The following is a 22,857-nucleotide window of genomic DNA, read 5'->3' as shown; positions in this document are numbered from 1 at the left end:
GGGGTCTCATAGAAACCTATAAAATTCTATCGAGACTGGACAAGGTAGATGCAGGAAGGATGTTCCCGATGGTGGGGGTGTCCAGAACCTGGGGTCATAGTCTAAAGGTACAGGGTAAATCTTTTAGGATTGAGAGGAGGAGAAACTTCTTCACTCAGGGAGTGGTAAGGCTGTGGAATTTGCTACCGCAGAAAGAAGTTGAGGCCAAAACATTGTCTGTTTTCAAGAAGGAGTTAGGTATAGCTCTTGGGGCCAAGGGGATCAATGGATATGGGGGGAAGACGCGATCAGGTTATTGAGTTGGATGATCAGCCATGATCATAATGAATGGGGGAGCAGGCTCGAGGGGCCGAATGGCCTCCTCCTGCTTCAATTTTCTATGTTTCCATATCTGTGTAATTGGGGAAAGTCGATGATGGAGATGATTCTCTTCCAGTGAAAAGGCATTTTGTAAACTTTCATCAAGGTCTTTGATTGCTGGAAGGTGAGTTGAGAAGCAAAAGTACCGTTCTTTCTGTGGTTACAAGGAGAAGCTGCCTGTGAAACAGAACCCAGTTCTAGGCAGACACGTGGAGTCTCTCTGGTTCCCACAATCCTTTAGCCCTGTATTCCCCACTTCCCCCTGAGAAAACTCCAGCTTCTGTCTCCTTACCCGTTTGGAGGTACCTGTGAAATTATAACAATGCTCCTCTTTCTTAACCGGCGGGCTAACTTGTTTTAGGGAGTCAGGAACAGTTAAAGTCAATCACTCTCTGTTGAAACAAACAGGAAATGGGAATACAGCAGGTGGGGTGAATGGAGATTGGAACATATTGATTTAAAAAGGACTTGGAGGGACTGTCTGCGTGGAGTTTGCACATTCTCCCCGTGTCTGCGTGGGTTTCCTCCGGGTGCTCCGGTTTCCTCCCACAGTTTAAAGATGTGCGGGTTAGGTGGATTGGTCATAAATTAGGGCGGGATTTTGTGGCCTCACTCGAGCGAGACCGGAAATTCAGCTGAGATCAATGGACATTTCCTTGTCCACCCATTGCCGGCTCCGATTCTGTGGTGGGCGGGGCGGTAGAATTCTGGCGTTAGTATCAGGGGGATTGGCAGGGTAAATACGTGGGGTTACAGGGATAGGGCCTGGGTGGGATTGTGGTCAGTGTAGGCCTGATGGGCCTCTTTCTGCGCTGTAGGAATTCTATGGTTCTATGAAGAGGAACTGCAGAAACTGGTAGAGACGCTGTTTGTATGTGTGAGTGTGATTGCTGAGTCAGTTAAATACTGCAAGTGAGTTTCATGTTATCATTTTGGATTGATGCTAATTAGTGTTTTTGTTGCTTGTTGTGTTTAGTTCCTCAGGAAAGATGTGTGGGAATTCGAATGGGATTCATAAGCTGATAATCAACGTGTTTTTTTAAAAATACTTTTCCAATTCAATCAAATCAAATCCAACTCAGAGTCTCAACAAGTTGAGACATTTCAGATCCAGGCTGACAAGACAGGGCAAGCGACCAAACCACCCTGTCCTGGGCCCGATCTACATGAGCCAAGCTGATTGGAGGTTCCTCCTCCAAGACTTGAGCTCATTTGCATCTTAGCCAAAAGGCCGAGATGCTGCTTTAAAAAATTGCTTCATATGAAACATATGAAGCCCCAGCGCAACCCAATGACCTCAACCAAGTGCGGCCGACCATGGGCTGCCGACCATCCTACACTTGATCTTAGCCAAAAGGCCGAGAAGCTGATAATCAACGTGTTCACCCACTTTAAAAATGCACCTTCCATAGCCACTGAATCCTGATTCAACCCAGAGCTCTGAGCCAGAGATCTCCCTCCCTCTTTGTGGACAGCATGGCGGCACACTGGTTAGCACTGCTGCCTCACATCGCCAGGGACCCGGGTTCCATTCCAGCCTCGGGTCACTGTCTGTGCGGAGTTTGCACATTCTCTGCGTGGGTTTCCTCCGGGTGCTCCGGTTTCCCCCCACACTCCAAAGATGTGTGGATTAGGTGGATTGGCCATGCTAATTTGCCCCTTAATGTCAGGGGGACTAACTAGGGTATCTCTGCTCCCCAAAACCTTCCAAAGCTTCTCCCATAGCAACTGCATCTCCTGACAAGCCAGAGGGGCAGATACTGGGTGCATGTTCCTGTTGGTCATCCTTTTCATCCTCAATATTACTTTCTGTTGGGTTAATTAATATTCTAATTAACAACCTAATTAATCCAATTAACAATACTAACCTGCTGCGGACTGATTTCCAACAACGAGAACTGTAACAGAGAAAAAGGATGTGATTAATGGGATTAGTTATCACTTTTACAATCCCAAAAAATAGACATCAAAGAATCTTTATCAAAACAGAAAATGCTGGAAAATCTCAGCAGACCTGACAGCGTCTGTGGAGAGAGAATCGAGCCAATGTTTCGAATCTAAGAAGAGAATTCTCTTGTACTCCCATGCCTTTTCACAGAGAGGGAATCTGTATCTGAGGATTCCTCTGGGATGAGTTATGTGCTTATTGAATAAAAAGGTTACAAACCTCCCCCGCCCCCCGCTTGGAACTGAGGTTTCCAGAGGTTTAATATTAGCTCTGTGCTGGCCTGTGCTGTGTAAGCAGCTTAGGCTGTTGTACGCTGGAATTCTGACTCATTCCCAGTGAGAGGAAGCCACGGTTCCAGTTCCGCTTTACTGTCATCTCAATCTCTCATGTACTGTTAAACAGGGAGAAGAAGCTGCAGGAGAAAGTGGGGAAGGAGCATTCAGTCTCGGAGTGATCCTGGAGTGACAGGGATGCAGCAGGGAAGCACTGGTCACACCTCAAGGGGGAAGGATGTGAACTTACTCCCAATCTCATTTCTGAATCTGGAGAATAATAGATGTTCTTGGAATAAAATGTGAATTTCCGCAGGCCCTGCCCCGCCAGTCACTCGGAGCTTGGATGGAAACCTCAGGAAAATGGGTATCCAATATTCCCAAGGGGCAATTAGGGATGGGAAATAAATAACGCCCACATCCCACAAATAAATATTTGAGTACATGATGCTGGGCACAAATCAAACTACTCTTTTGCCTCCTACTAACAACTGCAGAATTTTGATTTGATTTGATTTGATTTATTATTGTCACATGTATGAACATACAGTGAAAAGTATTGTTTCTTGCCTGCTATGCAGACAAAGCATACCGTTCATAGAGAAGGAAATGAGAGAGTGCAGAATGTAGTGTTAAGTGAGCACAATCTCTTCCATGTATATAAAATATATCTTTTCTGTTTTATTTTGGACCCATTCCTGTCAACCTTCAGTTAGCAATTCCCCAGACAATCCAGATGTGCCAGCGACTCGTGACTTTTCTTACAACTGAATCACTTGCTGAAATCCCCTCTAGGCCAACACTCCACATCTGTCCACATCTTGTTCCAGAACCGAGCTCAGTTCCCTCTCCGCCCTACACCCAGACCATCGATGTATACCTCCCACATTTTGTGCCCATGTTGGGCAGCTACAGTGGGTACTTACCAGCCAGGACACATAAACACAGAGTCATCCTGAAATATTGATTCATCTATGCCTCTAAATTAGCTTTCTCTTCAAGTGAAGAGGGCGGCACGGTAGCACAGTGGTTAGCACTGCTGCTTCACAGCTCCAGGGTCCCGGGTTCGATTCCCGGCTCGGGTCACTGTCTGTGTGGAGTTTGCACATTCTCCTCGTGTCTGCGTGGGTTTTCTCCAGGTGCTCCGGTTTCCTCCCACAGTCCAAAGATGTGCGGGTTAGGTTGATTGGCCAGGTTAAAAATTTCCCCTTCGAGTCCTGAGATGTGTACGTTAGAGGGATTAGTGGGTAAATATGTGGGGGTAGGGCCTGGGTGGGATTGTGGTCGGTGCAGACTCGATGGGCCGAATGGCCTCCTTCTGCACTGTAGGGTTTCTATGAAAGGTATCAGTTTGAGAAATGCCGAAGTTGAACAAAAATTAAAATGTGATTGCAACACTGTCATGCGAGCGGACATGGAAATGCAATAATTTTCAACACTCTCCCTTTATATCTTCCTCCCTGATGGTGACAGCTGGGTCGTGTCCTGCTTCAGTATCTCAGCAACTCCTCATTCTCCAACTATGCCCCCCTTCCAAATAAGGAGATGAGGGAGTGGGGGGAGTGGTGGTGACCTCGCGTCTACACAGTGAGCCCCTGCATTATAGTCAAGGAGCATCAGGAAGGGGTGAGGAGTGGAACCATTCAGATTTATCCAATTTAGGTTTGCTGATTGAAGGATACATGTTGGTTCAGGAGGGGTACTGGAAGTACCTTCCCTACTCTTCCCCTGATAGTGCTAGGACATCTCTTAGACCCAGCTCAATAGACAGGTGCGACCTCAGCCCTTGTAGACAAAACAGTGGCCATTTTGTAAAGGCATGCCTCACAATGTCTGTTTCTGGTGATTAGTGCATCAGGAATAGGAGCAGGAATAATTAATTAGGCCGATTGAGCCAATTCCCCGAATGGCCCTGCTTCTACATTCAACCCACCCTCCTGCCCTAGCCTGTTCATTTGTTTACAATCATTGTCTGTGCGCCATCATCCTCTTCAGAGAGAATTCCAAAGATTCACAACATTCTGTGAAGAATTCCCTCCTTATCTCAGTCTAAATGATTGATCCTTTACCCTGAGAGCCTGAGTGTCAGACTCACCAGCCAGGGGGAGCAGCTTCTACCCTATCAGACCATCAATCAGATATTCTCTCATTCTCCTAAACTCCAGGGAGTAAAGGCCCATTCGCCCCATTTTCTCATAGGACAGTCCCCTCATCCCGGGAAATAATCTCGTAAACATTCTTCGCAACCCTTCTCAGGCAAGTAAATCCTTCCTTAGATATGGAAATCAAAACTGTAACAGAGCTCCAGGTGTAATCCCACGAAAGCAAGATTTCTTTCTCTAAGGGCAAAATACTGTGGATGCTGGAATCTGAAACAAAATCAGAAAATGTTGGAGAAACTCAGTGAGTCTGACAGCATCCATGGAGAGAGAATAGAGTTAATGTTTGATCGAACCGCTGGCTCTATTCTCTCTCCACAGGTGCTGTCAGACCCACTAAGTTTCTCCAATATTTTCTGTTTTTGCTTCTTTCTCTAATACTCCTTTGCAGTAAAGGTTAACATACCATTTGGTTTTCTAGTTGTTTGCTGTACCTGCATGTCAGCTGCCTGTTTCATACAGAAAGATCGGCAAATCATTTTGCATATCAACATTTACTTGTTTCTTCAAGCTTAAAAAAATCTGTTTTTCCATTCTCCCACCAAAGTGTCTAATTTCATAGAAACACATAGAAAAAACAATAGAAACACAGAGGGACCTAGGTGTGCAAGTCCACAAATCCTTGAAGGTGGCAACACAGGTGGAGAAGGTGGTGAAGAAGGCATATGGTATGCTTGCCTTTATAGGACGGGGGTACAGAGTATAAAAGCTGGAGTCTGATGATGCAGCTGTATAGAATGCTGGTTAGGCCACATTTGGAGTACTGCGTCCAGTTCTGGTCGCCGCACTACCAGAAGGACGTGGAGGCATTGGAGAGAGTGCAGAGAAGGTTTACCAGGATGTTGCCTGGTATGGAGGGTCTTAGCTATGAGGAGAGATTGGGTAGACTGGGGTTGTTCTCCTTGGAAAGACGGAGAATGAGGGGAGATCTAATAGAGGTGTACAAGATTATGAAGGGTATAGATAGAGTGAACAGTGGGAAGCTTTTTCCCAGGTCGGAGGTGACGATCATGAGGGGTCACGGGCTCAAGCTGAGAGGGGCGAAGTATAACTCAGACATCAGAGGGTCGTTTTTTACACAGAGGGTGGTGGGGGCCTGGAATGCGCTGCCAAGTAGGGTGGTGGAGGCAGGCACGCTGACATCGTTTAAGACTTACCTGGATAGTCACATGAGCAGCCTGGGAATGGAGGGATACAAACGATTGGTCTAGTTGGACCAAGGAGCGGCACAGGCTTGGAGGGCCGAAGGGCCTGTTTCCTGTGCTGTACTGTTCTTTGTTCTTTGTTCTTTGTTCATGATTCTCCAATCACACTCCATTTGCGACTTCCTTTTCCAAAAGTTTAACTGGTCTGTAAACCTTTGCAGTGTCATTGTATCTTCCTCACAGTTTACTTTACCATTTAGCTTCCTATTGTCAGTGAGATTAAGTATGTAGCCTATTTAACCCTGATGTAATTCATTGATAATGATTATAAATAGCTGATGCCCAAACACTGAACCTTGCCACACTTCACTTGTCAACTGTTTATTCCCCCTCTCTTTCTGTCCATTAACTAGTCCTCTATCCGTATTAATATATTCGCTCCAATCCCATGAGCCCTGATCTGGAGTAACACCTTGTCCAATGTCTTTTCCAAGTTTACGACATCCACTTCTTCCCCCTGATCAATCCTGCTGTTATACCCTAAAAAACAATTGAAATGCAACTTTTCAAGTGTCCTGCTACTTTCACTAATCTCTTCCAGTTTTACTGTAAAAGTTCTTAAATTCTACTTCTATATTTCCTTTTCAGAAATTTGTGTGACTTTAAAGTTTGAGTAATAGTCTACTTCTGACTTTTGCTGTAGGGCAACACTTATCAGCAAGAATTACCTATTGAATATAAGTCATTGGACAATATGTCATAATTTTCCTGCCCAATTAGAATTGCACTGTCAAAACAGTAACAGAGGTTGCATCACAATACCCCTATACCCCTATACCCCTATTGGGCGGCACGGTAGCGCAGTGAGTTAGCACTGCTGCTTCACAGCTCCAGGGACCTGGGTTCGATTCCCGGCTTGGGTCACTGTCTGTGTGGAGTTTGCATGTTCTCCTCGTGTCTGCGTGAGTTTCCTCCGGGTGCTCCGGTTTCCTCCCACAGTCCAAAGATGTGCGGGTTAGGTTGATTGGCCATGCTAAAATTGCCCTTAGTGTCCTGAGATGTGTAGATTAGAGGGATTACAAAGAACAGTACAGCACAGGAAACAGGCCCTTCGGCCCTCCAAGCCTGTGCCGCTCCTTGGTCCAACTAGACCAATCGTTTTGTATCCCTCCATTCCCAGGCTGCTCATGTGACTATCCAGGTAAGTCTTAAATGATGTCAGCGTGCCTGCCTCCACCACCCGACTTGGCAGCGCATTCCAGGCCCCCACCACCCTCTGTGTAAAAAACATCCCTCTAATATCTGAGTTATACTTCGCCCCTCTCACCTTGAGCCCGTGACCCCTCGTGAACGTCACTTCTGATCTGGGAAAAAGCTTCCCACCGTTCACCCTATCTATCCCCTTCATAATCTTGTACACCTCTATTAGATCTCCCCTCATTCTCCGTCTTTCCAGGGAGAACAACCCCAGTTTACCCAATCTCTCCTCATAGCTAAGACCCTCCATACCAGGCAACATCCTGGTAAACCTTCTCTGCACTCTCTCTAAAGCCTCCACGTCCTTCTGGTAGTGCGGCGACCAGAACTGGACGCAGTACTCCAAATGTGGCCTAACCAGCGTTCTATACAGCTGCATCATCAGACTCCAGCTTTTATACTCTATACCCCGTCCTATAAAGGCAAGCATACCATATGCCTTCTTCACCACCTTCTCCACCTGTGTTGCCACCTTCAAGGATTTGTGGACTTGCACACCTAGGTCCCTCTGTGTTTCTATACTCCTGATGACTCTGCCATTTATTGTATAACTCCTCCCTACATTATTTCTTCCAAAATGCATCACTTCGCATTTATCCGGATTAAACTCCATCTGCCACCTCTCCGCCCAATTTTCCAGCCTATCTATATCCTGCTGTATTGCCTGACAATGCTCTTCGCTATCCGCAAGTCCAGCCATCTTCGTGTCATCCGCAAACTTGCTGATTACACCAGTTACACCTTCTTCCAAATCATTTATATATATCACAAATAGCAGAGGTCCCAGTACAGAGCCCTGCGGAACACCACTGGTCACAGACCTCCAGCCGGAAAAAGGCCCTTCGACCACTACCCTCTACCTCCTATAGCCAAGCCAGTTCTCCACCCATCTAGCCACTTCTCCTTGTATCCCATGAGCCTTAACCTTGTTAACCAACCTGCCATGTGGGACTTTGTCAAATGCCTTACTGAAATCCATGTAGACGACATCCACGGCCCTTCCTTTGGGTAAATATGTAGGGATGTGGGGGTAAATATTTACCTTTGGGTAAATATGTAGGGATGTGGGGGTAGGGCCTAGGTGGGATTGTGGTCGGTGCAGACTCGATGGGCCGAATGGCCTCTTTCTGTACTGTAGAGTTTCTATGATTCTATGATGATTCTAAATGCCAGTTAATTCCTGTTAAAGCCCAAAACTTAACTGTTTTTCATTGGTTTACAATCTGCATCAACACCATGGTTTTATATCCAGTGACCTTAATTTTCTTTTATTCTCTCATGGGCTACAGGTGTCGCTGACTAGACCAGGATTTGTTGTCCATCCTTAATCACCCTTGAGAAGGCGGTGGGTGAGCTTCTTTCTTGAATTGCTGCAGACTGTGTGGTGTAGGTACACCCACAGTGCTGTTAGGGAGGGAGCTTCAGGATTTGGACTCAGCAACAGTGAAGGAACGGCCGATATATTTCCCAGTCAGGATGGTGAGTATGTTCATAATGAAAGATCAAATTCCAGTCAATTGGGCTATCAGCTTGAATGGGTTCAAATTAGAGTGGGATATGTTGGCAGTGAAGTCCATCTTTGTGTTTCCATTTGTCAGGGAAAATAGTGATGGAAATATCAGGAAAATCCAATATATTCATAGAAACCCTACAGTGCAGAAGGAGGCCATTCGGCCCATCGAGTCTGCACCGACCACAATCCCACCCAGATCCTACCCCCACATATTTACCCGCTAATCCCTCTAACCTACGCATTTTAGGATTCTAAGGGGCAATTTTTAACCTGGCCAATCAACCTAACCCGCACATCTTTGGACTGTGGGAGGAAACCGGAGCACCCGGAGGAAACCCACGCAGACACGAGGAGAATGTGCAAACTCCACACAGACAGTGACCCGAGCCGGGAATCGAACCCGGGACCCTGGAGCTGTGAAGCAGCAGTGCTAACCACTGCGCTACCGTGAATATTTTCTGCTGGTTATATAGTTTAACAACTCTGGAAAGTGCTTAGGGCAGGGATATTTGTTTATGCTAATGAGACTAGTGCTTTTGATATGTTGATTGGCCTAGTAACACTGGGAACAGATGTTTACCCAAGGCAAGCTGGTAACAATGGGGAACAGAATATAAAGGTTTGAATCAATTCAAAGTTGGTGACTAAGTGTGAGCTTCACATTTACACACTAAAATCAAGACTCACCAAATTGAGGGAATTAAGTTTGACCACAGAAATGGTTATATAAGAAATTGCTAAACTTGTATAGGAGGAATTGTGTTTTGGATCTCAACCACAGCAGGAATTGCTGTTTTTAACTCCCAGCAAGCAGTGTCTATGGACAAATGTTGGCCTTCATAGTGAGAGGATTCGAGTAGAGGAGTAGGGGTGTCTTTCTCCAATTATACAGGGCCTTGGTGAAGCCACACCACTGTGCAGTTTTAATCTTCTTAACTGAGGAAGGAAGTTATTTTCCTGTCTGGTTCCCACCTGGTTCAGACTTTCCATTAGATTTCAAGCTGTGTTTAAGAATAGATTTAAAGTTGGGTTCGGTTTGGGGTTAGTCTCAGGTTAGTCATGGCTGAGTGGTTCAGGCGATGGACCAGAAATCCATGGGGGTTTCCCCTCGCAGGTTTGAATCCTGCTGACTATGTATTTTGCAGTTAGGCATTGCCACGTCTCCTTGCAAAGGATGGTGCCTTATAGGGGTGGCACAGTGGCACAGTGGTTAGCACTGTGGCCTCACAGCGCCAGGGACCTGGGTTCGATTCCCGGCTTGGGTCATTGTCTGTGTGGAGTCTGCACATTCTCCCTGTGCCTGCATGGGTTTCCTCCGGGTGCTCCGGTTTCCTCCCACACTTCAAAGATGTGTGGGTTAGGTGGATTGGCCATGCTAAATTGCCCCTTAGTGCCAGGGGGATCACCAAGGGTAAATGCATGGGGTTATGAGGATAGGGCCTGGGTGGGATTGTGGTCGGTGCAGACTCGATGGGCCAAATGGCCTCTGTCTGCACTGTAGGGATTCTATGATTCTATTCTATGAGGTTTGTGGTTGCGGTTAGGTTTATGGTTGGGCTAGGATTATGGTTCCTGTTAATGGAAGCACAAACTGTCCATTCGGTAGAGTTACTGAAACAGTCTGTGTAATGTCATCCTCTCCTGAATCTGTCAACAGTTTACATTCGATGCGATCATTATTCTGTTTTTGCTGTCGGGGAGTGGATAATAACCGGTTAAACTCACATTTAATGGATTTTATTTCTTATCCCAAAGCTCTGGAATTGTGCGCAGACGACGGAGAATCCAACATTTATGTTTTGCCGCACAGTCTGCCTCTGAGCACAGCCTAGTCTCGGGATCAGAGTGTTTCGAGCACAACTTATTTCCAGATTCATCGAAATACAAACTCAAACAAAAAACAAGAATCTTTTGTACATTTTAAACGTATAAAGTTAAAATAACTATCCAGAATCTCAAGGGCTGAATTCCCCAATAGAAATGAATATTGGCAATAAAGCTTATAGAAATAAATTCTGAAAGTATTTATCAGTGCCAAAGATGTTCCATTTCCAGAAGTGAGCAATGTTCCCAATTTTTATTGACTTGAAACATTGCCTCTATTCTCTCTCCACAGAGGCTGTCAGGCCTGCTGAGTTTCTCCAGAATTTTCTGTTTTTGTTTCAGATTCCAAAGGAATCCCAACCACTGGAATTCGCCACCAAAAGAGAAAATGCTGGAAAATCTCAGCAGGTCTGGCAGCATCTGTAAAGAGAGGAAAGAGCTGACATTTCAAGTCCAGGCGACCCTTTGTCAAAGCTTTGCTGAGATTTTCCAGCATTTTCTCTTTTGGTTTCAGATTCCAGCATCTGCAGTAGTTTGCTTTTATTATTTAACTGGAATTCGCCAATCCCATTTCTTCCCATCACTGAATGGCGAGTGGTTCAGTGAGGATGGGGTTGTGTGGATGGATTGTGATGAATGCTGAACTATATTTTCAACCCCGAACCCGCTTTTCCCCAGTCAAATGATTCAGACAGAGGGCCCGAGTCCCTTTGATATTAAAGCAGGCCTGATTTTCTAAGACATGTTTTGGAAATAAAGACTTTTAGAGGAAATGAGACAGCTGAATTTGACTTCCCTTGATTTGTACCAAGTTTTGGTCGCAATGAGGTCAGTTCCGTTATGGCCAAGATAATAGACAGCTTCTTCTCAAGAGCTAACCATTGTGAAATGTAAGCAGTTCCCAAGCATAATGTCGCTGTTTGTTACTTGTGTTATTGGTGAGTATTGGATGATTATCAGTATTTTTTGGTAGGTTCTTGTTGAAATGATTGTGTCACATTCTCTCCCAGCCCTTTGTCTGGGCTGGATGGTGATTTGTGACATCCTGGTTCTGTGTTTGGTTGAATTGAGATGTCCTCCCCGGAGTACATCTGCTGGGTACAATTTCTGGGAAGTTTGGATGAATATTTTACCGGGTGGGTCCAAAGGAATACAGAACCTGCTGGGTTATTGGGGGCTGTGTGTAAGGTGGCACATTCAGACATCAAGCCGCCTTTGGGTCCCCCCATCACCACTCCCCAGATGGTTTTCCTGCTCAGGGATTACTCCTCCAGCCTCTCTCTCTCTGCACAGACTCTTGGGCAGCGAGGGCTATTTGCCCAGAGCCGCAAGTTCGCTTCATCAGGGTGTGTGGGTTTGCGAACCGCATGCCCAGTTCCTCCCAAACTTTAGCCAGAGGGGCTGCAACAACCCGCTTGCTTCAAGATGTCACAGGGATGCCCAGCAGAGGACTTGCCCCTGGAGAGCTGTGCACTGACCCAGAGAGAGCCACACCGTTTTGCATTGCTGCTACACTGAAATGGAAAAGCAGGAGGGATGTTGAAAGGGTTAATATGGGTTAATAACAATTGTGTAATAAGGACATCAAGATGCAGCTGCAAATGTGGGATTGGAGCCGGGGACGAGGTAGAAAGGGTCGAGAGCTTCAAGTTTTTAGGTGTCCAGATCACCAACAACCTGTCCTGGTCCCCCCATGCTGACACTATAGTTAAGAAAGTCCACCAACGCCTCTACTTTCTCAGAAGACTAAGGAAATTTGTCATGTCAGCTACGACTCTCACCAACTTTTACAGATGCACCATAGAAAGCATTCTTTCTGGGTGTATCACAGCTTGGTATGGCTCCTGCTCTGCCCAAGATTGCAAGGAACTACAAAAGGTTGTGAATGTAGCCCAATCCATCACGCAAACCAGCCTCCCATCCATTGACACTGTCTACACTTCCCGCTGCCTCGGCAAAGCAGCCAGCATAATTAAGGACCCCACGCACCCCGGACATTCTCTCTTCCACCTTCTTCCATCAGGAAAAAGATACAAAAGTCTGAGGTCACGTCGCAACCGACTCAAGAACAGCTTCTTCCCTGCTGCTGTCAGACTTTTGAATGGACCTACCTCGCATTATGTTGATCTTTCTCTACACCCTAGCTATGACTGTGACACTACATTCTGCACTCTCTCCTTTCCTTCTCTATGAACGGTATGCTTTGTCTGTATAACGCGCAAGAAACAATACTTTTCACTGTATGTTAATACATGTGACAATAATAAATCAAATCAAATCAAAATGGTGAGAGTTCTCTGACTCAAGTATAAGATGTTGCTGCGTCCAATTGTCACTCAATGTTGAGGATGGGAGCTATAGTGTAAGCATGATGGTGTCATCGCCGTGTAGATGTGTGAATATTGATTGGGTAACTGTATTAAAGTATAGAATCATGGTAATTAGTGCTTGGTAAATGCAGATGAACTATTATCTGTGTCACATTATGAGAATAATGGATTGTAGTTAATTAGGTAGCTGAAACTCCATCTTGTCTGGGTATATCTCCCCTCCCTGTGCTTGAATAAATTGGTGAACAAAGAAATCGCAGTCTGGTCTGGTCCCTGCGGAATGGGAGGCTCTTGGACCCCCCTCCCCGTCCCCCCTTCCACATGCTAACTCCCGAACTAGAAGCAGGATAGGCCACCAGTCCCCTCAAGCCTGTCCTGCCATTCAATACCACCATGGCTGATCTACATTGGTCTCAGCTCCTTCTCCGTGCCATTTCCCCCGTCGCCCTAGATTCCTCGATCTATCAAATATTTATCCACCTCCACTTTAAATACTTCGAATGATCCAGCCTCCAGCACCCTTTGGGGCAGAGAATTCCAGAGATTCACCACCCTCTGCGAGAAGAAATTTATACACACCTCAGTTTGAAATGATCTTTATCTTGTAGCGATGTCCCCTTGTTCCAGACTCTGCCACTGGTGGAAACGTCTCACCATCCACCCTGCCAAGCCTCCTCGGGATCTGATATGTTTGAATAAGGTCACCCCCTCACTCTTCTAAACTCCAAGGAATACAGAGCCAGACAATTTAGTCTCTCTTGATAGGACAACCCTCTCATCCCAGGAATTAACCTGGTAGATCTCCCTTGGACTGCCTCCAGTGTAACTATATCCTTTTTTTAGGTAAGGAGATCAAAACTGTACGCAGTGTTCCAGATGAGACCTCACCAACACCCTGTACAATTGCAACAAAGCCTCCCTATTTTTAAACTTCCTTTGCAATGAAGCCCAAAATACCCTTTGCCTTCTTAACTACTTGTTGGACCTGCCTGCTAGCTTTTTTTGTGATTGGTGCACTAGAACACCCAGATCCCTCTGCATTCACTCAGCTGCAGTCTATCTCCACTTAAATAATAATCTGCCTTTTGATTCCTCCTACTGAACTGCACGACCTCACCCTTCCCACTTTAAGCTCCATTTGCCAGGTTTTCACCCAGTCGATCTATATCCCCTGCAGAATAACTCTCTTCACCAATGCACTGCACGGATCCCATGTTGGGTACAACGGCTATAACTTAATAAGAACATTAGAATGGGAACAGGAGGAGACCAAATGGCCCCTGGGACCTTCTCCGCCACTCAGTTAGATGATTTAAAGTTTATTTATTAGTGTCACAAGTAGGCTTACATTAACACTGCAATGAAGTTACTGTGAAAATCCCCTTGAATGGTAAAAAAAAGTCAAAAGATAATGGGGAAGACATGCTCTCACCACGGAGGGATTTGTTAAACCGCCGCAGAAACTGGGATCAAATGTTTTTGACACCAGCAACCTGACTGATAGATACAGCCACCTGTCAGTAAATGGAACATAATTCGTTCTTCTTGCTGTGGTTGGATTGTGGGGGGATTCTAGAAACCAGCAGAGATGTTTGACAAACTCTCCTCTCACCAGCTGACAGTTCGTGGCCAATACAGGAGAGTTTTTAATAGTGAGGATATGGAGCACAAAATAAAATTGTGTCTCAATAAAAATAAAATATTGGGGGTTCTGGAAAGCTGAAATAAAAACAGAAAATGCAGGACAAACTCAGCAGGTCTGGCAGTGTCTGTGAGAGAGAGAGAGAGAAACCGAGTTTAGATTTCGAGTGCACCTTCTATCGGACTGGGAACGTTAACTCGGTTTGTCTCTTTCCCTCTCTCCGCAGGCAGGTCGGCTGAGTTTTTCCAGAATTTTCTATTTCAATGTGAAAATTGTGACTGATTTTCAATGTGAGGGAATAATGTTGTGGAGATGCCGGCGTTGGACTGGGGTAAACACAGTAAGAATTTTAACAACACCAGGTTAAAGTCCAACAGGTTTATTTGGTGGCAAAAGCCACACAAGCTTTCGGAGCTCCAAGCCCCTTCTTCAGGTGAGAAGGGGCTTGGAGCTCCGAAAGCTTGTGTGGCTTTTGCTACCAAATAAACCTGTTGGACTTTAACCTGGTGTTGTTAAACTTCTTACAGGGAATAATGTCCCATTGTTGTGGACGGATCTCCCGCGCTGTGTGAGAGCAGGAGAGACGGAAAGTCGAGGATTTCGGACGTGCTGTACTCATGCCGATATAAATGGGTGATAATTGTGCCAAATGGACACAAGTAGAATTGCCCCAACCTGCATTATATTCAATCTGTGTGTATCTCATTGACAAAACCTGTATTTGATTAAATATCTGAACGCTGACTTTTCCTCGGCTAATTCCTTCAATTTCTTAGTTTGTGTTGCAGTTCGTCTGGCTGGCTCGGTGAAGGTCACAGTGGCAGGTTGGTGTTTGAAATTAAATGAGGAAGTTAATTGGATGAGTCACCCACACATGATCACAGATATAGATTACTTCATTTCACAGCTTGAGTCAGAATAACAGTCAGCATTCCGAGTGGCGTGTTTCCTTTCGAGTGACTTCATACATTCGGTAAATCTCCTGGTTAGGTTTCGCCAGCTGGTTGAATAAAAAAAAATGCTGGAAAATCTCAGCAGGTCTGACAGCATCTGTGGAGGGAGAGTAGAGTAAGAAGGCTCACAACACCAGGTTAACCTGTTGGACTTTAACCTGGTGTTGTGAGACTTACCCCAGTCCAACGCCGGCATCTCCACATCAAGGGAGAATAGGGCCAATGTTTCGAGTCTAGATGGCTCTATTCTCTCTCTCACAGATGCTGGCAGACCTGCTGAGATTTTCCAGCATTTTCTGTTTTTGTTTCAGATTCCAGCACCCGCAGTAATTTGTGTTTATCTGAACATTTTATTTACTGTTTACATGAGCAATCGCATTTACTTTACATCAGTATAAACAAGATGCGTGTCAGAAACACTTTGTACAGACAAACTAGAGGCAACTAGTCCAAAGATGTACGGGTTTAGGTGCATTGGCCATGCCAAACTGCCCCTTAGTGTCCCGGAATGCGTAGGTTAGAGGGATTGGCTAGGTAAATGCATGGGGTTATGGGGATAGGGCCTGTGTGGGATTGTGGTAGGTGCAGACTTGATGGGCCGAATGGCCCCCTTCTGCACTGTAGGGATTCTGTGATCCTAACTCCCTGTGTGTGGGAGATTAGGTGGTAATGTTAATGGCACTGGATTGGGGAGAATCACAGTGTGATATTGCAATGGGGCTTGGAGATTTCTATCAATGCGTCAGTTTGCTATTGGGCTATATTGACCAACAAGCCTGTGTGTGGTAAACCTTTAAGTAAGGGTGGCACGGCGGCCCAGTGGTTTAGCACTGCTGCCTCACAGCGCCAGGGACCCGGGTTCGATTCCGGGCTTGGGTCACTGTCTGTGTGGAGTTTGCACGTTCGCCCTGTGTCCACGTGGGTTTCCTCCGGGTGCTCCAGTTTCCTCCCACAGTCCAAAGATGTGTGGGTTAGGCGCATTGGCCGTGCTAAATTGCCCCTAAATTGTTCCCCGATGTGTAGGTTAGAGGGATAAATATACGGGGATAGGACCTGGGTGGGATTGTTGTTAGTGCAGACTTGATGGGCCGAATGGCCTCCCCTGCACTGTCGGGATTCTGTGAAGGTTTTATCCCAGTATTTAATAATCCTTCCCAACCGAGGAGATGTGATTGGAGTCGGTGGGTGCTCCCTGCGGGATCTGGTGGGGAATTTAACACAATCTTCCCTGGTCATGGTGTGTACAGGCTGGGAGCCTGGGTCAGAATCAGGAACAGCATGATATTGTGCTCATTCTCACTATCCATTCCCTTGTACCGCCATTGCTCAATGTATTATAAATTATATTTATTATAACGGGGGAGTTGTCCCTTCGCTGCTCCTTTCACAGCCCTTCTTATACAAACACAGCTTTGAGAGCAGAATGACAGTATCTCCTGGCACCGGTTTGTGGGACCCATCACCGGTTCTCATTGAATGTGTCCAGATTTCACACTGATCGGAAACTCTCTCCCAAATTATCGCTGAACGGTGGGAAGCTTTTTCCCAGGTGGGTGGTGAAGTTCACGAGGGGTCATAGATTCAAGGTGAGGGGGGGAGGGTTAACACGGATATCAGAAGGACGTATTTTACACAGAGGGTGATGGGGGCCTGGAATGCGCTGCCGGGCAAGGTGGTGGAGGCGGACCCACTGGGAACGTTTAAGCCTTATCTGGATAGCCACATGAACAGAGTGGGAATGGAAGGATACAAAAGAATGGTCTAGTTTGGACCAGGGAGCGGCGCGGGCTTGGAGGGCCGAAGGGCCTGATCCTGTGCTGTATTGTTCTTTGTTCTTTATTTGTTACCAAGCGGTTGATAAAAAGGAGTTAGAAACTGGCGCTGCCTGCTTTCCTTTTAAGAAAATAATTTGGTCACCAGAGTAAGAGTGCTCTGAGCCTCCGAATGAAGTTTGGGGCAATCTCCAGGTCAGTCTAGCCCTCCCTGGCTGGCGGAGGTACAGTACAGTGTGCTTTGGACTGAAAACATTCCGAATGGAAACCTTAGAGACTGGCAGTAACTGCATGGATTGGGAGGAAGTGCACCCCGGCTGATATCCCCCACAGTGCGACATTGCCATTGGGTAAAGATAGAACCATAGAAAAATTACAGCACAGACGGAGGCCATTCGGCCCACCTTGTCCATGCTAACCTGAGAACACCCAGGTGCCCTTTCTAATCCCACTTTCCTGCACCCGGTCCATTGCCCAGTAGCTTACAGCATTTAAGGTGCAGATCCAAGGACTTTTAAAAAGAGTTTACGGCCTTTAAAGAGAATAGGGACACCGAGAAAAGGCGGAGAAATGGAGTTACGGCAGGGCTAATGACATTGAGGGCAAGCAGGTTTGAAGGGCTGAATGGCCTCCTCCTCTTCCTGTGTCCCATCACGGATCTGCGGCGCGTTGTTCAATGTTTGTAGAGGATTTCTGGATCCAATCGATGCTGAGTGGGTTAGTGAACCCGGATGTGTGTGGGCAGGGTGGGGGCACACTCTGACCCTGGCATTGGCATGTCCAGGCCCCCTGCTGTCCACTCGGATCAGAGTGCGGCCAGGGTGGGGGCACACTCTGACCCTGGCATTGGATTGTCCAATCCCCCTGCCGTCCGCTGGGATACAGTAAAGGGGGCGTGGGGGGGGGGGGTGCGGGGGGCGGTGGTGGTGAGGGGGGTGGGGGCGGTTTCACTGACACCAGTTCCGCATTCCAATCCGCAAGAGGGACTGTTTGATTTTGCAATGTGTGTGTTGCAGATGAGCTGATGTTATCGGTGGAGCCGGACACAGGTTCAGTGATGAGTGGGGACACTGTGCAAATCACCTGTAGGGTAAGGGGGTCCAGGCCAGTGTTCACTATATTTCTGTACAAGGAGAAGTCAGACCAGCGGAGAATGATTAACATCTCGGGGAAGAGCTTCGAAGGCGTCTTCGAATTCAGAGCCAAGAGTTCAGATGCAGGAACTTACTACTGTGTCTATGACACCAAGACATTTGCCTCGGTCGCTTACAGTAATCGTGTGGAAATAACTGTTAACGGTGAGATTTCTGTCTCCATTGAGGTAGCGGGATAAGGGGACCAGATACACCGCACAGAATATTGATACTTAAATCACTTGTTAAACGACTTGTTACTTACTTAAACTACTTGTTATCTTATTTAAAACATTTAGGGAACTTGGGAAATAAATAGTGATGTCTTGAAAGTGTACATATAACAGAGAAGGAGGTGCTGAAAGTCTTAAAGCGGCATCAAGGTAGATAAATCCCCGGGACCTGATGAAGTGTATCCCAGGACATTGTGGGAGGCTAGGGAGGAAATTGCGGGTCCCCAAGCAGAGGTATTTGAATCATCGATAGTCACAGATGAGGCGCCTGAAGATTGGAGGGTGGAAAATGTTGTGCCTTTGTTTAAGAAGGGCTGCAGGGAAGAGCCTGGGAACTACAGGCCATTGAACCTCACATCTGCAGTGGGTAAGTTGTTCGAAGGTATTCTGAGAGACAGGACCTACAGGCATTTAGAGACGCAAGGACTGATTACGGACAGTTAGCCTGGCTTTGTGAGTGGAAAATCATGTCTCACGAATTTTGAGTTTTTTGAAGGGGTAACAAGGAAGGTAGATGAGGGCAGTGCAGTCGACGTTGTCTACATTGGCTTTAGCAAAGCCTTTGACAAGGTACCACATGGTAGGTTGTTGCATAAGGTTAAATCTCATGGGATCCAGGGTGAAGTAGCCAATTGGATACAAAATTGGCTTGACGACAGAGGGTGGTTGTCGAGGGTTGTTTTTCAAACTGGAGGCCTGTGACCAGGGGTGTGCCTCAGGGATCAGTGCTGGGTCCATTGCTATTTGTCATTTATATTAATGATTTGGATGAGAATATAGGAGGCATGGTTAGTAAGTTTGCAGATGACACCAAGATTGGTGGCATAGTGGGCAGTGAAGAAGGCTATCTAGGATTGCAACGGTCAATTGGGCCAGTGGGCTGACAAATGGCAGATGGAGTTTAATTTAGATAAATGCAAGGTGATGCATTTTGGTAGATTGAACCAGGGCAGGGCTTACTCAGTTAATGGTAGGGCACTGGGGAGAGTTATAGAACAATGAAATCTAGGGTAATTTGTCACAAAAAAAAAATCACAAGACTCACAGCTTGGATTTAAGATTAATCTTTGCAAAGTGAGTTGATCAGTCCCAGTTGGCGGGTTATCTTCTGAGAAGCCAGAGGTTCTCCTTTGGCAGGGGTAGTTCCGACAGGGCGGCACGGTAGCACAGTGGTTAGCACTGCTGCTTCACAGCTCCAGGGTCCTGGGTTCGATTCCCGGCCCGGGTCACTGTCTGTGTGGAGTTTGCACATTCTCCTTGTGTCTGCGTGGGTTTCCTCCGGGTGCTCCGGTTTCCTCTCACAGTCCAAAGATGTGTGGGTTAGGTTGATTGGCCAGGTTAAAAATTGCCCCTTAGAGTCCTGGGATGTGTAGGTTAGAGGGATTAGCGGGTAAAATATGTGGGGGTAGGGCCTGGGTGGGATTGTGGTCGGTGCAGACTCGATGGGGCGAATGGCCTCCTTCTGCACTGTAGGGTTTCTATGATTTCTATGAGAAACTTCCCTTTTATATAATCAGAAAGTTCTGTTGCCATCTCTATGACCTGTTACCCGTTTACGTTTCAAGATGAGCTTGCAAAACCAGCCTTCTGAGGAACCAGAGAGATTTTATCTTCAGTACATTTCAGTACATGCAAAAACAAGCCGTTTCATCGACTTTGTGTTGTGCAATCTTGTCTTAGAGCTGTGTGTGTGTATGGTGGGGGTGCTAGGTAGAGTTGTGTGTGTGTGGGGGGGGGGGTGGGTAGAGTTGTGTGTGTGTGTGGGGGGGGGTGGGTAGAGTTGTGTGTGTGTGTGTGGGGGGGGGGTGGGTAGAGTTGTGTGTGTGTGTGGGGGGGGTGGGTAGAGTTGTGTGTGTGTGGGGGGGAGGGGCTGGGGGGCGGTTAGAGCTGTGTGTGTGTGTGGGGGGGGGGAGGTGGGGAGGGGGCGGTTAGAGCTGAGGGGGGGTTAGGGTTGTTGGATGTCTGTGGAGCTGTGGAGGTTGGGGATCTGTGAGAGCAGATGGGGATTTGTGAGGTGGATTGGAGAGAGAATGTGTTTCCTTTGGCATCTAACCAAAGGTCTTAAATTTAAAATAATTTGCAAAAGAATAAGAAACAAAGAGGGGGGGGGGGCGGAGGAGAAATAGAGGCCTTGTGATCTGAAATGCACTTCAGTGAAAGTAGATTCCATGGGAAGGTTTGAAAGGCAATCAGATATTTACTTGAACATTTGCAGAGTTTTGCCTGAAACTTAACCATGTTCTCATTTCTGGAGGTAGAATCCATTGGGCTGATCGCAATCGGGATCCGCTTGGCCATTTTTTTCATCCTCCACTTGGTGGTGATCTCTGTGTGGTGTTATAAACCCGGCGAAAAGAAACACCCGCAGATACATCAGGGTGACGTGAAACCAATTGAATTGAATCATTATCAGATCGAATGAAACTTAAAAAACTAATCATTAAATCTGTTTATACAGTTCCTGATTTCTGGCAATTGACTATTTGATCTTTCTCTACACCCCAGCTATGTCTGTAACACTACATTCTGCACTCTCTCCTTTCCTTCCCTATGAATGGTATGCCTTGTCTGTGTAGCGCGCAATAAACAATACTTTTCACTGTATACTGATACACGTGACAATAATAAATTAAATCAAAATTTACCATCAAGTGGAAGTAATGTAATGCAGAAAAACATTGTTCAACAAGTTGCTTTGCTGCAAGCTCTGCTCACAGGAATAATGCTGATCAGTTTAGTGCTGACACTTTGTCCCTTGGGGTGAATGGCCAAGTTCAAACTGGCAAACTACTAATTGGATTACTATTATTACTATTACTAATCGGAAGGGATTGATGCTTTGTGCTCCTATTTCATTGGAAGACCCAATTCTAAAAACTTGTCAATCACAGTTTCAATATAACTGCTAGGTTGGCAATAACTAGAAACTCATAGGAACGCAACAACAACTGGAATATTCTTATGAAGCAAAACTTGCCCAAAACCAAGACATTTTGCACCTATTGTGGTCGCCTTTGTTAACTAATTAATTAACTAAATATAAGCTCAAGTACTTATCATAAATGTCAATGTTTAACAGTGTCATGTTATTAGTTATTCCTGTTTGTTATTCCTCAGTTCATGTTATTGTTGTTGTTTTGTGAATGGTATGAAATAAAATTATTAGTGATTACATCATTGTTTCTTATTTCTTCTGTGACAATTGTCAAAATAGAGGATTAATCCTCAATGATTACAGTTCACTCACTATATACCATCGCGTTACTCAGTGTTGGGGTGTCTATGGTAGGGTGAAGGGGATCAAAGGATATGGGGGGGAAGGTGGGGTCAGGCTGGAGTTGGATGATCAGCCATGGTCATAATGAATGGCGGAGCAGGCTGGAAGGGCTGAATGGCCTCCTCCTGTTTCTATTTTCTATGTTAGTATCATTTGTACTATGAGTGAATTGAGACATCTTCTGCTCATTAGGCAATGGATAGCAGTTTATATTCTCTTTTAGTAAAACAAGATAATAATCCGAGGGTGTGACAGTCACTGCTGGGGCACAGGACTAAAACAAAAACATTAATAGAAACTAAACTAACTGAAGCAAACTGCCATTCTTGAGGATGATGATTCCCCACTGGTCATGGGAGGCCTCAAGTGTACCAGCAGACACCACGTGCTTTCTCTCCAGGGCCACCCAGCTGCAAAGCCGCGGTAGAGGGGTAGATAGTCAGGTCGCCCAAAGCCCCCAACTGCCCACTGCCTGGACCTGTTGATGGCCAACCAGGTCAGGCCCAGGAGCAGAGTTCCGCAAGGATCTTCCTCCTAGCCCCCCGCTCCCCCCCCCCCCCCCCCCCTCCCTCTGCACCAGTGACTAACAATGGTTTATGTGTGCATCGCTCTAACGAGAGAAAAATGGGAAAGAGAGTAGGGAACAAGTGGTCGATACACTCCCGTCTGTTTGCATCCCTACTGAGGTGGTGTTTGACTTCTGAGTGTCCAATTGTTTAAGGATCATCAGAGGGACATGGTCGGGGAATACCAAAAATAGAATCATTGTGTTCAAACTGAGGACTGACTTGACCACAACGATCCAGCATGCACACCACAATCTAGAACATTCATTGGGCTGATGGGCAAGGCAAAATTCTAAACATTTTGTCTAACCATAAAGTGGATTAATTGGAGGTGGAGATTGTTTCCACACAGAAAATGAGTGAAGAGGCCACTCGTTAGAACGCTGAATTCGCTCAATGTTACTACAGTGGCACAGCTCTTGAAGCTTCTCCTGATTGGTTGATTGGTTAACTACAAAATAAAAAAAATAAAT

At 46.1% G+C, this 22,857-nt stretch overlaps 1 protein-coding gene across 2 annotated transcripts; it reads left to right on the top strand.

Moving 5' to 3' along the window:
* The first annotated feature begins 11,327 nt into the window (after positions 1 to 11,327).
* On the top strand, positions 11,328 to 21,717 carry LOC144509037 (uncharacterized). Of its 2 annotated transcripts, none has more exons than XM_078237310.1 (4): positions 11,328 to 11,416; positions 15,227 to 15,274; positions 18,192 to 18,473; positions 20,800 to 21,714. In XM_078237310.1, the coding sequence occupies exons 1-4, from the start codon at positions 11,389 to 11,391 to the stop codon at positions 20,961 to 20,963; spliced, it is 522 nt and encodes a 173-aa protein (XP_078093436.1). In that variant the 5' UTR covers positions 11,328 to 11,388; the 3' UTR covers positions 20,964 to 21,714. The 2 variants fall into 2 exon arrangements, with proteins under 2 accessions (XP_078093436.1, XP_078093437.1); XM_078237311.1 differs by having other exon boundaries at positions 11,361 to 11,416; positions 15,227 to 15,423; positions 20,800 to 21,717.
* The last annotated feature ends 1,140 nt before the right edge of the window (positions 21,718 to 22,857 follow it).

This window comes from Mustelus asterias, chromosome 21, assembly GCF_964213995.1.
Source record: "Mustelus asterias chromosome 21, sMusAst1.hap1.1, whole genome shotgun sequence".
NCBI classification, from domain to species: domain Eukaryota; kingdom Metazoa; phylum Chordata; class Chondrichthyes; order Carcharhiniformes; family Triakidae; genus Mustelus; species Mustelus asterias.
The sequence above is the reverse complement of the archived record's forward strand: the minus strand, read 5'-3'. Positions and strand labels throughout refer to the sequence as shown.